At 48.4% G+C, this 11,669-nt stretch overlaps 5 protein-coding genes across 5 annotated transcripts; 2 read left to right on the forward strand and 3 right to left on the reverse strand.

The window, feature by feature from the left end:
- Positions 1–57: 57 nt before the first annotated feature.
- Positions 58–1,365, forward strand: BO82DRAFT_392374 (Chromosome segregation in meiosis protein 3; the record flags this gene model as incomplete). The annotated part of the gene is made up of 4 exons (XM_025638615.1): positions 58–139; positions 210–531; positions 591–669; positions 727–1,365. 4 exons carry the CDS (start codon positions 58–60, stop codon positions 1,159–1,161), a joined length of 918 nt encoding a protein of 305 aa, XP_025491623.1. The 3' UTR covers positions 1,162–1,365.
- On the reverse strand, positions 1,257–3,375 carry BO82DRAFT_354660 (RCC1 domain-containing protein). The gene is made up of 2 exons (XM_025635256.1): positions 2,347–3,375; positions 1,257–2,297 (listed from the first exon to the last, which is right to left on the reverse strand). The coding sequence occupies exons 1-2, from the start codon at positions 3,160–3,162 to the stop codon at positions 1,473–1,475; spliced, it is 1,641 nt and encodes a 546-aa protein (XP_025491624.1). The 5' UTR covers positions 3,163–3,375; the 3' UTR covers positions 1,257–1,472.
- A 643-nt stretch (positions 3,376–4,018) lies between these two features.
- BO82DRAFT_354661 (RibD family protein) lies at positions 4,019–6,336 on the reverse strand. The gene has a single exon (XM_025635257.1). It carries the CDS (start codon positions 6,123–6,125, stop codon positions 4,224–4,226), a length of 1,902 nt encoding a protein of 633 aa, XP_025491625.1. The 5' UTR covers positions 6,126–6,336; the 3' UTR covers positions 4,019–4,223.
- Positions 6,337–6,490: 154 nt separating this feature from the next.
- On the reverse strand, positions 6,491–10,218 carry nic96 (linker nucleoporin NIC96). The gene is made up of 6 exons (XM_025638616.1): positions 10,162–10,218; positions 9,592–10,097; positions 8,870–9,521; positions 7,842–8,823; positions 7,039–7,784; positions 6,491–6,971 (listed from the first exon to the last, which is right to left on the reverse strand). Exons 2-6 carry the CDS (start codon positions 10,023–10,025, stop codon positions 6,645–6,647), a joined length of 3,141 nt encoding a protein of 1,046 aa, XP_025491626.1. The 5' UTR covers positions 10,026–10,097; positions 10,162–10,218; the 3' UTR covers positions 6,491–6,644.
- Positions 10,219–10,477: 259 nt separating this feature from the next.
- BO82DRAFT_402446 (cytochrome c oxidase assembly protein COX16) lies at positions 10,478–10,948 on the forward strand (the record flags this gene model as incomplete). The annotated part of the gene is made up of 2 exons (XM_025639321.1): positions 10,478–10,801; positions 10,868–10,948. The coding sequence occupies 2 exons, from the start codon at positions 10,478–10,480 to the stop codon at positions 10,946–10,948; spliced, it is 405 nt and encodes a 134-aa protein (XP_025491627.1).
- Positions 10,949–11,669: the final 721 nt, after the last annotated feature.

Below are 11,669 nucleotides of genomic sequence, written 5' to 3' on the forward strand. Positions count from 1 at the left end.
ATACAGTGCCGGTAGCAAGAGAATTTCAGCCGGTTTGCATTCATTTATCAGTCTACAATGAGTAAATCGCCCAGAACTTGTCTCATTGGTCATACGCGTCCCGAGCTTGCAGACCGCGTCGCCGCCCACTGCAAGCACTGTACATACACGCTTATACTAGCAGGCAAACGGTAACTTACTCCATATTTCCATGAACTTAATCTACCTAGTTCTGCCCACCTTAACTTCGCCGCTTTTCCTTTTTGACTTGCCACTCCACAAACTGAGTGTGTTGTTTTTCTTCCCGTCATCTTCAGAGTTGAGGATTGCCTGGAATATGGAAACTTCAACGGAACCACTTGATGCACTAACGAGCCATGACAGTTCCTTGTTTGACTATGACGCCGGCCTTGATGCTGCATGGCAACAGCCTCAAACGAACATCACTGTAGGGTCTCAGAACGAGGACCCAACAGAGCCTATTCTAGGGGTGGACGATAAGGTCCAGGTTAGCAAGCACCGCCGATTTTTCGCGAAACTAGATGAGAGCAGGTAAGGCCGATGATCACAACTTCATTAGAACCCGAGTTGCTTAATTATCCATCGCCTAGATTGCTTTCGCACTCGGGGATTCCAAAGCTACGCCGCACGTCCAGGCAGAGGCTGAGACTGAAGGGCAAAGGGCACGAGGTCTATGACCACCAACATTGAGATCACTTTTCTCCGACTGCTAATCTCATGGAACAGTTTTCTGACGTCGCCCGGCTTTTGAACTTCTACCAGTTATGGCTTGATGATTTATATCCTCGTGCCAAATTCGCTGATGGTCTGGCCATGATCGAGAAACTTGGGCACTCTAAGCGCTTGCAGACGATGAGAAGGGAGTGGATTGATGAAGAGAAGCCGAAAGCGCTGGCGGCTGAAACAAACCAGCAAGTTCTCGATGATCTCGGTGCAGACATGGACCCTGCTACTACGGCAGAGGCATCTGACACAGCATTGGGCGGAACGATTTCTGACTCAGAACGCGGGGACATAATGTTTGACATGGCACAGCTACATGCGCCAACTCGAGAGTCAAACAAACAGATACCGGAAAGTCGCGTAGCGGATGATACTCCTGAAGATGATGAGTTGGATGTCCTTCTACGAGAATTTGAAGATGGAAACCATGGCGCCTAGGTCTTTGTTCTACCTGTTAATTGGCATTCGAAGCCGGACTTTTAGATATTACTGAGATTTGAGACGCACAGGCGTTATTCCAAACCAAGGACACGTGTATAATACGGATGATGGTGCTATTGAGCCTAAATTCCGAATAAGAAAGTGGAGAGTCGATCTACATGCCGTGCGCAAGATCTCGAGTATTGAACGCAGCCGTTTGAGAGAAGAGAGCCAGAAAATTGCAAGTTTACAAAGTCAGGCTAAGATCAGCACTGTCGGGCTCGAACCAGCTATAGCTCTTGTGGAAGGCTCTGCCCATTCGAAGCTGATCATAACATCACAGGTTCGGTGAATACGGAGAATTGGCCCCCCGCACCCGCCCAGTTCAGTCTCTTTCCCCGGATAGCAGTGTTCTCGACAACAGTTGCTACCTCAATGTCATCCTGTGTCCCTTGGCCGGTTTGATAAGTAGCAGAAAACCCCCACGACCAAGGATGGCCATTGCTATCGATGGCTATTGAGTGATCTGAACCCGCCGCCACGACATTGGCCTTAATTCCAGGCACAGGAGTCGGTACTATGAGGATGCGAGGGCGCCCACGCTCATCCTTCATAACCGCTTCATCTAAGAGTGTGTCAATCCTCAGTCCCGTTTGGTAGCCGTCCAATCGTCCCCAAACGAGGCACTGGCCGCTTCTAGTGACGGCGAGTGAATGGTGAGCGCCACCACAAAGTTGAGTGACACCTTGGTTTGACAGCGAATCAACAATGGTAGGGTGGACAATAGCAGCATCTTCGTCACCCACACCGGCTCTGATAGCGGTTTCTCCAAAACTGTTCAGGCCCCAAGCGTAGACTTTGCCGGATTGGTGGACGGCGAAGGAGTGGAAAGCGCCACAAGCAATATGCACGATATTCTTTGGTAGACCAAACTCGCGCGGCTGAAGCCCATTTAGCCTATTCCTCTCAATAATACGGCGGCCTAGCTGGTTCTGCTGGCCACAACCCCATGAGAATACGGCGCCTTTCTCGTTTAGAGCGAGAACGTGATTATCACCACAGACCACGTGCCTGATCTTTTTCAACGAGGGGATATGTGTGGGAGTAGCCTGGACCTTGTTATTAGGGTCAAAGCCTAGAATCCCATCGTTGCTCTTGATATGGTCAGCTTAATCTAAGCAGCTGGCGCGTGAGCTAACATACCCTGAAAGTTCCCCAACCATAGACCTGACCTTCATCTGTAAGAGCAAAACTAGAGCTGTCGCCAGCAGCGACTTCCACAAAAGTGGTACCCTCTGGGAAAGCGTCAGAAGGGATAGCAGTAGGAGTCGACTCGTGCGGGTTGAGGCCAGTGTCATCGTCAGAGTCTGAATCCGAGTCGCTTTTAGTCTCGTTCACATCCTTGTAACCACCCTCCCAGGTGGTATCCCTCCCAAGCGCCCCCTGATCATTGACACCCCATGTGAGGATTTTGTTGTCGTGCGTAAGTGCCACGCAATGCATGCCACCAACTGCGACTTGTACAACGCCGACCCGGTCTGCTGGCAAATGCGGATTGAGACGAGGCCTTTTTACATCGATGGCAGCTTTTCCTGCTCCAAGACCGAGTTCACCAGAGCTGCCTTCGCCACAAACATAGACATTTAGACGGATGGTGGGAGCACTGTTGATGATGATCTTTGGTTTTGACTTCGGCACCCGAGGTCGGGCTACACGAGCCTTTTTCGGTTCGCGGGTCGGTTTCTCTTCGTCGATATCAGCTTTTCGCTTTCCAGCCTTCGCGGATACGGCTCTGGTCGTTCCTTGGCTAGAACGTCCACTAGATTTGCTAAGCTTGGTCTCCCTTGGAGCCTTGGTATTGACAATGGCTGCGTCATTAGTATTGATAGAGTGGTTTGCGGTATTTGGAGCTGTGCTCATTGCTTTCGCTTTGATGGCCGTCGTAGCAGCTGCAGTAGTCGCTGCCTTCATGTTCTTGCCTTTGCCAGCAGACTTAGATGCAACTTTCTTTGGGGGCATTATTAAGAAATCGCAGACCAAACCGCCACGAGTTGGGTTTAAACCCAGTATAGAAAGGGCTGTACAAAAGAGAGGGGAGGGGATATGTTTATACCGAGTATTACAGAGAGACAGATGAAAACAATTAGATCAAATGAAAGATAGGCTGGCGTGCTATTCAGTATCTAAGGAGGATATCGCAGACAACACCCGTTCAATTGAGATGGTTTTCCGTGGGGGAGCTGGGGGCGGGTTTAGAAACTGGGGTATTCCACCCGTGACTGGTGTCATTGTTGCTGTTTTTAGCTGAAAGGAACAACAGCCTATTGCAGATACTGGTATACTAATAAAACAACAACAATAATAACAATAATAATAATAATAACAATAATAATAATAATAATAATAATAACAACAACAACAATAATAATAATAATAATAATAATAATAATAATAATAATAACAACAACAATAATAATAGTAATAATAATAATAATAATAGCAACAACAACCTATATTGTACTAGTCTATATAGCAAGTATGTTACTTAAAGTACTGTATATAAGCAATATATAATTAGCAGGTAAACTAAGAAAGTCTGAAAGAGCAAGTTAACTATACTTTTCTTGTTTCTATAGTCTTCTATCTACAAAGCATGTCAGCAATATGCAAATGTTGGATAAGTGAACTATAAAGTTGTTCCAGGAACCTCTGGCACTTTATTATTTTCAAGAAATAGCAGTACTGACAGTAAGTAGTGTTTTTGGCTACACTCTTTTTTTCTGACCATGTGACAAATATGCACCCTTTTGTTATGATAAGGGCTCAAATATAACTCACATGGCTTTTAATCAGATATCTGTATATGGCTTCTACCTCTAATGCACTTGCAAGATGTTACTAATAGCTATCAAATTATGATTATGAGCTCAAGGCTTGGACTCAAGGTGATTTGATTGACATCAACTTTATGTGCATCGTACAAAGGGATGCAGTACCATGTCAACAAGGAAGGACCAGAGTGACAGATGAATGGGGCATAGAGGGAAATAAAGATAGAAAGAGCAGGGGAAAAAGTCATCTCATTCCTGAATGTGGGAATTGAGGGAAATCTCTGAGCGGATTCTGCCACACATGATAACATTTTGACCCAATGGCGTCCATCTCACATCCTTGGGATTTAAGGCCGCATTCGGCTTTCCTTCTCCATCGCGCTTAGAGTCTGGACTCACACTCACTCCACTAGAGCCAAGATAAGTGGGGGCGACAGTCACAACTATGGAATCAATAAAATCGGCATATTCAGGATTTAACAGCTCACTCAAGACAGTTCCTCCGCCCTCAATCATAACGCTCTTGATACCCTCGGATGCCAAAGCGCGCAGAATGGCTTCCCAGCGCAGGCGCCAATCCTGATTGTATTCCATGATTCGAAGAAAGTCGCCCCCATAGCCTTTGAGCATCACTAGTTTCTGGGGGTGGATGCGGGCGCCCGGCGATACCACAACCCATGGCGCTTTGCCTTTACCATCCACTGCAGTCCTAAGCATGCGGCACTCAGGATGAATGGGCCATCTTCCGGTGGGATCAATCACCACGGGTCGCGGTTGCCACATTCTCCCCAGGCCGCCGTAGCCTCCCGCCCCTTCCAATCTACAATTCAAGCCCGGGTTGTCAGCAAGGACCGTCCCAACTCCAATCAAGATAGCATCGTGACGAGATCGCAGATAGTGCGTCATAAGCTTAGCTTCGGGCCCCGAGAGCACTGTCTGCATGCCTGGAAGAAGTGAGATCTTAGAGTCCATGGAAGATGCGTAAGATAGGGTGACATGAGGAAATGGGCGCCGCTCATCGTGCTTCGGGAGATAGGGTTCGAGGAACTCCAAGGAAAATTGAGGAAATGAAAGAGTGTCTGGTGGTAGCGATGACTTCGGGGTCGTACTCGATGGAACCGGACTGCCGCCGTTGCTTTCACTTCCCCCTTTTCTCACAATTCCATGGCCTTTTTGGTATTCATAACCATCATGCGGTACGAGTTTCACCTCAGGGTTCTGGATTCTCCACTTTGCTGAAACATTGCGGACATCTGTCACCGTAAGGAATTTGCCACCTGACTCCTCGAGCTTCGCAGGTGCTTCTTGGAATTTGGTATAGATGGAAGATGGTAGATATCCCTTCACTGCTTCCCTGCGTGCAAACTCCATGAGCCCCGAATTTCGCTTCACCTTGTCGATATAATCGAGGTCATGCGAATGCACACGGCTACTTCCCGGAGTCCTCGCAATGGTCACAGTTGAATAAGCCCCTTCAAACTTCACCACTTTGATCTGGAAATTGCAAATGCCACCCTCTCGCACCCTTTTCTTCCGAGGCCGTTTTCCTTCGGGCAGAGGCCGTGTTTCTGATGTACGATGAGTTGGACGTCGCAACCGACACATATAGTAGTCTGTAGTACAGTGTCCCTCTTTGCTGGAATTAGACCTTTGTTTTACCCACACGTTATCAATGAACGGCCAGTAAGTCTCAAACTCCTCAAGACTTATCTCTATAGGATCCTTGCACTCGAACATTACTCGTCGAATTCTGGAAATGTTGGGGGGGTTGTTGATAAGACAGTCACATTTGGGCAAGCCCGAATTTTGTGACGTGGGTGTGTCGGCAGAATTGGTGCTCATCTCTCTTGACGGGAAAATCGTGCTGTTCTGCAAGGCCGGGGCGTCGGAGCTCGAAGCGGTCCCGTTTTTTCTAGCACCAACAGCTCCAGACGCAGCTTGACTTCCAGTAGTCAGACTATCTGACACGTTGCCGAGTTCCTGACCGTTTTGGTCTTCCTCTTCACAGGATGTCACCATATTCGTGATTGAGGCCCCTTCCCCTTGATAATTCGCTCGAGCCAAAACTTCATCAATTAACGGTTCATCCTCGGGGCTGGATAGCGTAGACTTCGTGGTCGTGTCAGATGCGTCATCATGGTCATGTCCCATGTCGGGCACTGCACCCTCGTCTTAAAGATGTTGTGAAGAAGGGTGTATGCACAGGGCAATGTTTTTAGGTCGCGCGATGCAGCATATATCCATGATGGGATTGCGAATGCTTAGTGTTGTGTGGAAGATGAAGGCTGATGCGACATTCTGCCAGACTCCTCTCTGGCGTTCATTCACTTTCGAGGTATCTAGGATCCAACTGAGAGTTTAGTGGTAGGTTGGTTGCTGAGAGTGAGCGGGTTTGAACGATCGAGGCGGGTCTAGGTCTTGGCGTCTGAGCTTTAATTGTGGGAAAGCACCGGCGCATGGCTTACTTTTGGCTATTGAACTCGTACGTACTGGGAAAAGCAGACATGCGTAACTCACGCTGACCAAACAATATCAGAAGTCAATGTGTATCTTCGGGGTCTCTAATCCTAGCTGAAAACTACGAGGTGTTCTGAGTCGGCAAGCCTAGGAACAAAGGGCAACTGAACCTGAAGCCTGCAATCGAAATTCCATAGGCAGAAGGGCATCTTCTTAATATGCTCCTATCTCAGCCCCAGCGCGCGCAAGTGTTTCGTACACTTTAGGCGGGAGCTTATATTTGACCATTCCGGAAAATACCATCAAGTCTTTGGCCATGACAAGCAGCTCGTCGGCTAATCCCTGTCTGATCTCATTCTCGTATGCACTAGAGCCAAGACGGTCACGTTCGTGGCCGATGCAAGTGATGCTCCACATAATGATATGACCAACATTGTGGGATATTATGGCAGGGAACGACGAGAAAGCTTGTGCAGCACTTCGTACGTAGGGAACAGAGCCTCTTGCCCGTAGCGGAAGCAGGTTAAGGTCATTGATAGCCTACGATTTGTTAGTGTCAGCGCAACGACGACCATGAATGAGGGCTGATAGCATAGAAGAAACCTACATCAAGGGCAGGAGTCCAGTTTCCCGCTTCAACTTCTGCCTTCGCCTCCATCATCCGAAGTAACAACCCGCAGGAGTCACGGTTGACTTGTCGGATTCGTTGGTAGTATAAAGCATTGGCGTTGTATAGACCGATCATGTTCTTGGCCAAAACAACCGGATCTTCCACAGCAGTTAGACTGAGACTACTCCCGGGTTCGAGCGGAGACCCCTGGGTTGAACCATGACTATCACTATGCAAATTAGCCCGGGGTCTCAATGGTTGCAACTTCAACATTGGCCCTCCTAGATCTATAGCGACAGCATCGGAAAGAGCTCGGTTTATGATTTCGATGACGCGATCGTAGTCTTCGGCAAGGTGGTATAAGAGAACCGCATCAGTGGTCAGCCCCTTGTCGTCAGCAATAGCCGCTGCTTGTACGGTTATTGTCTTCAGGAACTCTTCTTGGTCCACAAGTTGGATCAAGCTGATTCGCTGTTCGATCAAACCTTTGATCCTACTTCCGTCACAACGTACATCACCCAACAGCTTAGCAAAATCTCTGGTTTCCAGAATGTATTCTCGCAAAGCCTCGTGACACACAGCTGCTTGAGATTTACCCAAGGAACCGGGCAAGTCGGCATTGAGGCACAGTAAAGAGAAATAATCGATCGCTGCCTCAACATATGCTGTGCGGAAATGCTTCGTATAATGTGTGATGAGAAAGGCGAAATTAATCTGTGGGTATTGTTTGACAGTGTACGACACTATCTTCGTTAATAAAGGAGCCAGCAAGTTATAACACTCCAAAGTGTGCCACTTACACAATCCTTCGCCCGAAGTATAGAAATCCGACACGCGAAGTAGACCATAGTATGCCAAAGCGATGGCAAAGTGCACTGCACTAACTGGAGCATAAGACACAAGATATGAGATAGCTTGCTCAAACATGCCTCCTAAAATCTGCAAGAGGAAAAAGGTTCCGTAACCACCCTGGCTGTCTTGACCTTTGCTGAAGACCTTCTGCCCAATTTCTGTGATATCGGTCTGGATGTCTTCAAGCCCGAACACATCACCTGCAACCTCCTCCGCGCGATCATCTTCTCTGGCTAGGGTGAATTGCAGCCACATCCAATCTTCCACTTGTTGGTTGATGCCGTCTAAGCGTCTACGAGTGAGATCGCAGCGCCCAATAATCTTGTAGCATGCCATGCGATAGGGATCGACAGTGTTATCGGGGGCATTTCGCGAACGTTGTTGATACTCTCCGTTGATTTTTTGTTGCAGGTCCCTCGGCAGCCGCCTGTTCTGGGCATAGGTGGTCATATATGTCACAAATTTGTGATCTAAGGAGCGGAAACCTGGATCTTGGCTAACGTACTCTGCTGCTTCCGTGACGAATCCACAGCGAAGGAGATAGAAGATAAGAATCCAGCAATAATCCTCGCCGACCATCTGCAACTCGGTTCCGTCAGGGGCTAGGTCTCTTCTTGCGGCCCTGAGCCTTATATAAGCCCTAATTTTGTTGACCACGGTTGGGATGCCGCCGAGTTGTGCTTCTCGGGGATTTTTCGCAATCGCACCCTCCACATCAATATAGAATTGCTTTTCGAGGTATGACCGTGAACCCTCGATTACACGATTCTTTAGATTAGTCGCTTTGCGTGAGGTTGGCGTTTCATTCAAGTAGTCTGCCGAAAATTGACGCTCCCTTAATGCGGAAGGTGCCGAGATATTCATCGCTTCCGGTGACTCCCCAACAATACTGATTAAGGCATTATACGCATCATGCATTTGCCGTGGAACCTAACGCAAGTCAGTAATAGATTGACATTTGAATCGCCGGACTCACGTCACCACCTGCGCGCATTTCAACGTCACAGAAGTTGTATAGAATCGGAAATGTCCGAGATTGGAGTCTGGCCGAATTCAGCAGCTGTACTTTCTCCGCATAGTACCCCATCTTCTCCCTCAGGAAACGAAGATCAGAAGAGTGACTACCCGGACCATCATTGCGCTCCATTGAATCTTCAAATATCTGAAGACCCGCCGCTCCAGTCCCCGGCATTCCAATGACCGATTTATCCAAGCCGGAGCGCCCAAAGACACTTCGACGCGAGGCCGAAGCAGGATCATGGGCAGATGCAGTACCGAACTGCTGTGTCCTCTGGACTGAACGACCAAACGCACTTTTCCCATCCTTAGCTTTTTCGTCTTTATGTGTCAACCCGAAGTGTTGAAATATTTTTCGCCGCTGTTCTTCCCAATTCAGGTCGAGTTTCTCTTCCAGAAACAGGTCAAAATCTCTTTGCGTGCGGGCAAGACTTTCCGTTATCATGACTTGACGACCACGCTGCTGTAGGTTCCTAAGGTACTTTTGATTATCAGGATCGAACGTCTCCTGCTCTTTAGGAGTCACCGATAGAGAAGCCTGCGGATCTAGAGCTTTGAGGTCCCGTAGCGCGTGACCAGGGGAGACCCCGGATGCAGCCAGCATGTAGTGACTGAGAGCCATGAGTATGTCATTTGAAATGCAATGAAAGGTGGGGGAGATAGAGGGGAGAGACAGCTTACGCCTTGCTATTCGCTGCATATTGTTGTCTATTGTTGGACTCTTTGGTACCAAGCTCTCGCGCCTTTTTGCGGATATCATCGAGACCCAGTTGCAATGTGGGCAGCTCGTCGAAATTGCTGTTCAGACCGATCGCAGAGAGAGGCCTCTTCTTGCCGCGCTCTAGTAAGCTGTTAAAGAAAGCGGGTTGCGTCTGATTAGACAACTGCACTGCTTGCGCTACACTGGGCTGTGTCGCATTTTGTCCAAATAAAGAGCTCTGGGTGGGTTGCGGTTGAGTCTGCGATTGCTTTGCAAACAGGGATCCGCCTGAAGGCGTTTGTGTTGTGGTGTTCCCAAGCATACTTGCTGGGTTGTTCTGCAACAGATTTCCTGGCTGTGTTGCGGCCCCTACGCCAGCGACCCCAAATAGGGAGCCTGGGGTCGTGGATGTCATCGAGAGAGCTTCGCTGCCGTAGTAAAATCTATGAGGGGAGGAGCAAAAAGCTTTGAAGTAGAGTCCGCGATACTGAAATGGCCATCAGCTTCAGATCCCGGGATTTTGGCTACAGTCAAAACTAAGAGCAACATACCAGCGTTCTTCTTTTGGCGGAAAGTCGTTCCTCTTTGGTTACTCTGCTCCGTTGCAGTTCAACAACTTTGTGTTTATAGCAGATTTCTGGCTGGCGATTGCTAGCTAGGCTTGGTGGAATTGGCGGACTTTCGTTTCGCCGAGGAACTTCTAGCCGCCCAGCGCTTCCCACAATTTGTCAATGGTACGGCATTAGGTATGTGCCTTACAGTTGCCGCAGCGTCCATGTATTACCCAGAGCTCAATTCGTTTCCGAGTTCCTACCTTGACGACTCGATTGATAACCAAAGATCGCTTATTTTGAGATTAATATCAGAATGCCCGTCTTCCAAGCCAAGAAATTTCGGCGTGCGACAACCGCTTCATCAACCCTAGGGGAGCGAGTCGGTGCGGCATATAGATCCCGTCTCCCCAGACATCCATTCCTACTGTTTGGCTTTCCCTTTATCGTGATCATAGTCGCAGGGTCTTTCGCATTGACACCGGCTGCCGCTCTGAGATATGAACGTTACGATCGCAAGGTAAAACAACTCAGCCAAGAGGAAGCCTTTAACCTTGGTCTCAAGGGGCCGGACGGCGAGGAAGCCATAAAACGAAACCCGCGAAGAAGGATCATTGGAGACGAACGGGAAGAATACTACGTTAGTGATCGTCTCCATGTCACATAGACTTGCAAAAGTACATGACTTGCTGATTTTGCATTCAAGAGGCTTATGGCCAAGGACCTTGATGACTGGGAACAAAAGCGTGTGCAGCGCTTCAAGGGTGAACCTGATGGCAGGCTTTAAAGCCACTGACCTCAGCTTTGAGAGAGTCACGAACCCCCATGCAATCACAACATTTTTGGTAGCAGCTTGTTATTCCCATGAACTCAGTCATTCTACATCGAGCCCGCAGTCAACACAAACCCACTTCGTCACGAAAAGGGACGGATTCCTTGTACTTTCTTGGCTAGAACATGTTGAGAAGCCAGCCAACCATTTCTTGCCTTCCCTCGATGCGTTTGCTTAACGATGACGTGCCAACAAGTACCCCTCTGATCGATGCGGCTTACAAAAGCCGATCGTACCGGAGCATCAATTGCGCTGACCTCCAAGAACATCTTCAATATTGATAGACATCTCGATTCGGCTATGCCTTGTCAGAATGAAGGGCCTAAATGAGGCGCGGCCAGTGGGCACTAGGAACCTCCCACCTTGAGACTCCGACGACGGGTAAGCGATCATGCTTAACAAGGTGTCGCAGTTGAGACAGAAATCATATATTCATCCCCGTCTATCTTTATAAATGGTTCGATAAGCAGCCCTATTATTGAGCTTGGACATCCTCAAAATAGTCGCAGAGGCCTCCTTTTGCTTACTATGTATGTATGGATGTGGCGGCGACGCGCTCATGAACATGACTACCCTGCGCTTTCATGCAAAATTAAGAATCTGCCTCGCCCGTCTGATGCGAGAGACCATTTTTTTTTTGGATGAAGATGGTCGGCATTGCTACACAAAGGTTTCC

The sequence above is a fragment of the Aspergillus uvarum genome, assembly GCF_003184745.1.
Source record: "Aspergillus uvarum CBS 121591 unplaced genomic scaffold BO82scaffold_29, whole genome shotgun sequence".
Classification (NCBI taxonomy): Eukaryota; Fungi; Ascomycota; class Eurotiomycetes; order Eurotiales; family Aspergillaceae; genus Aspergillus; species Aspergillus uvarum.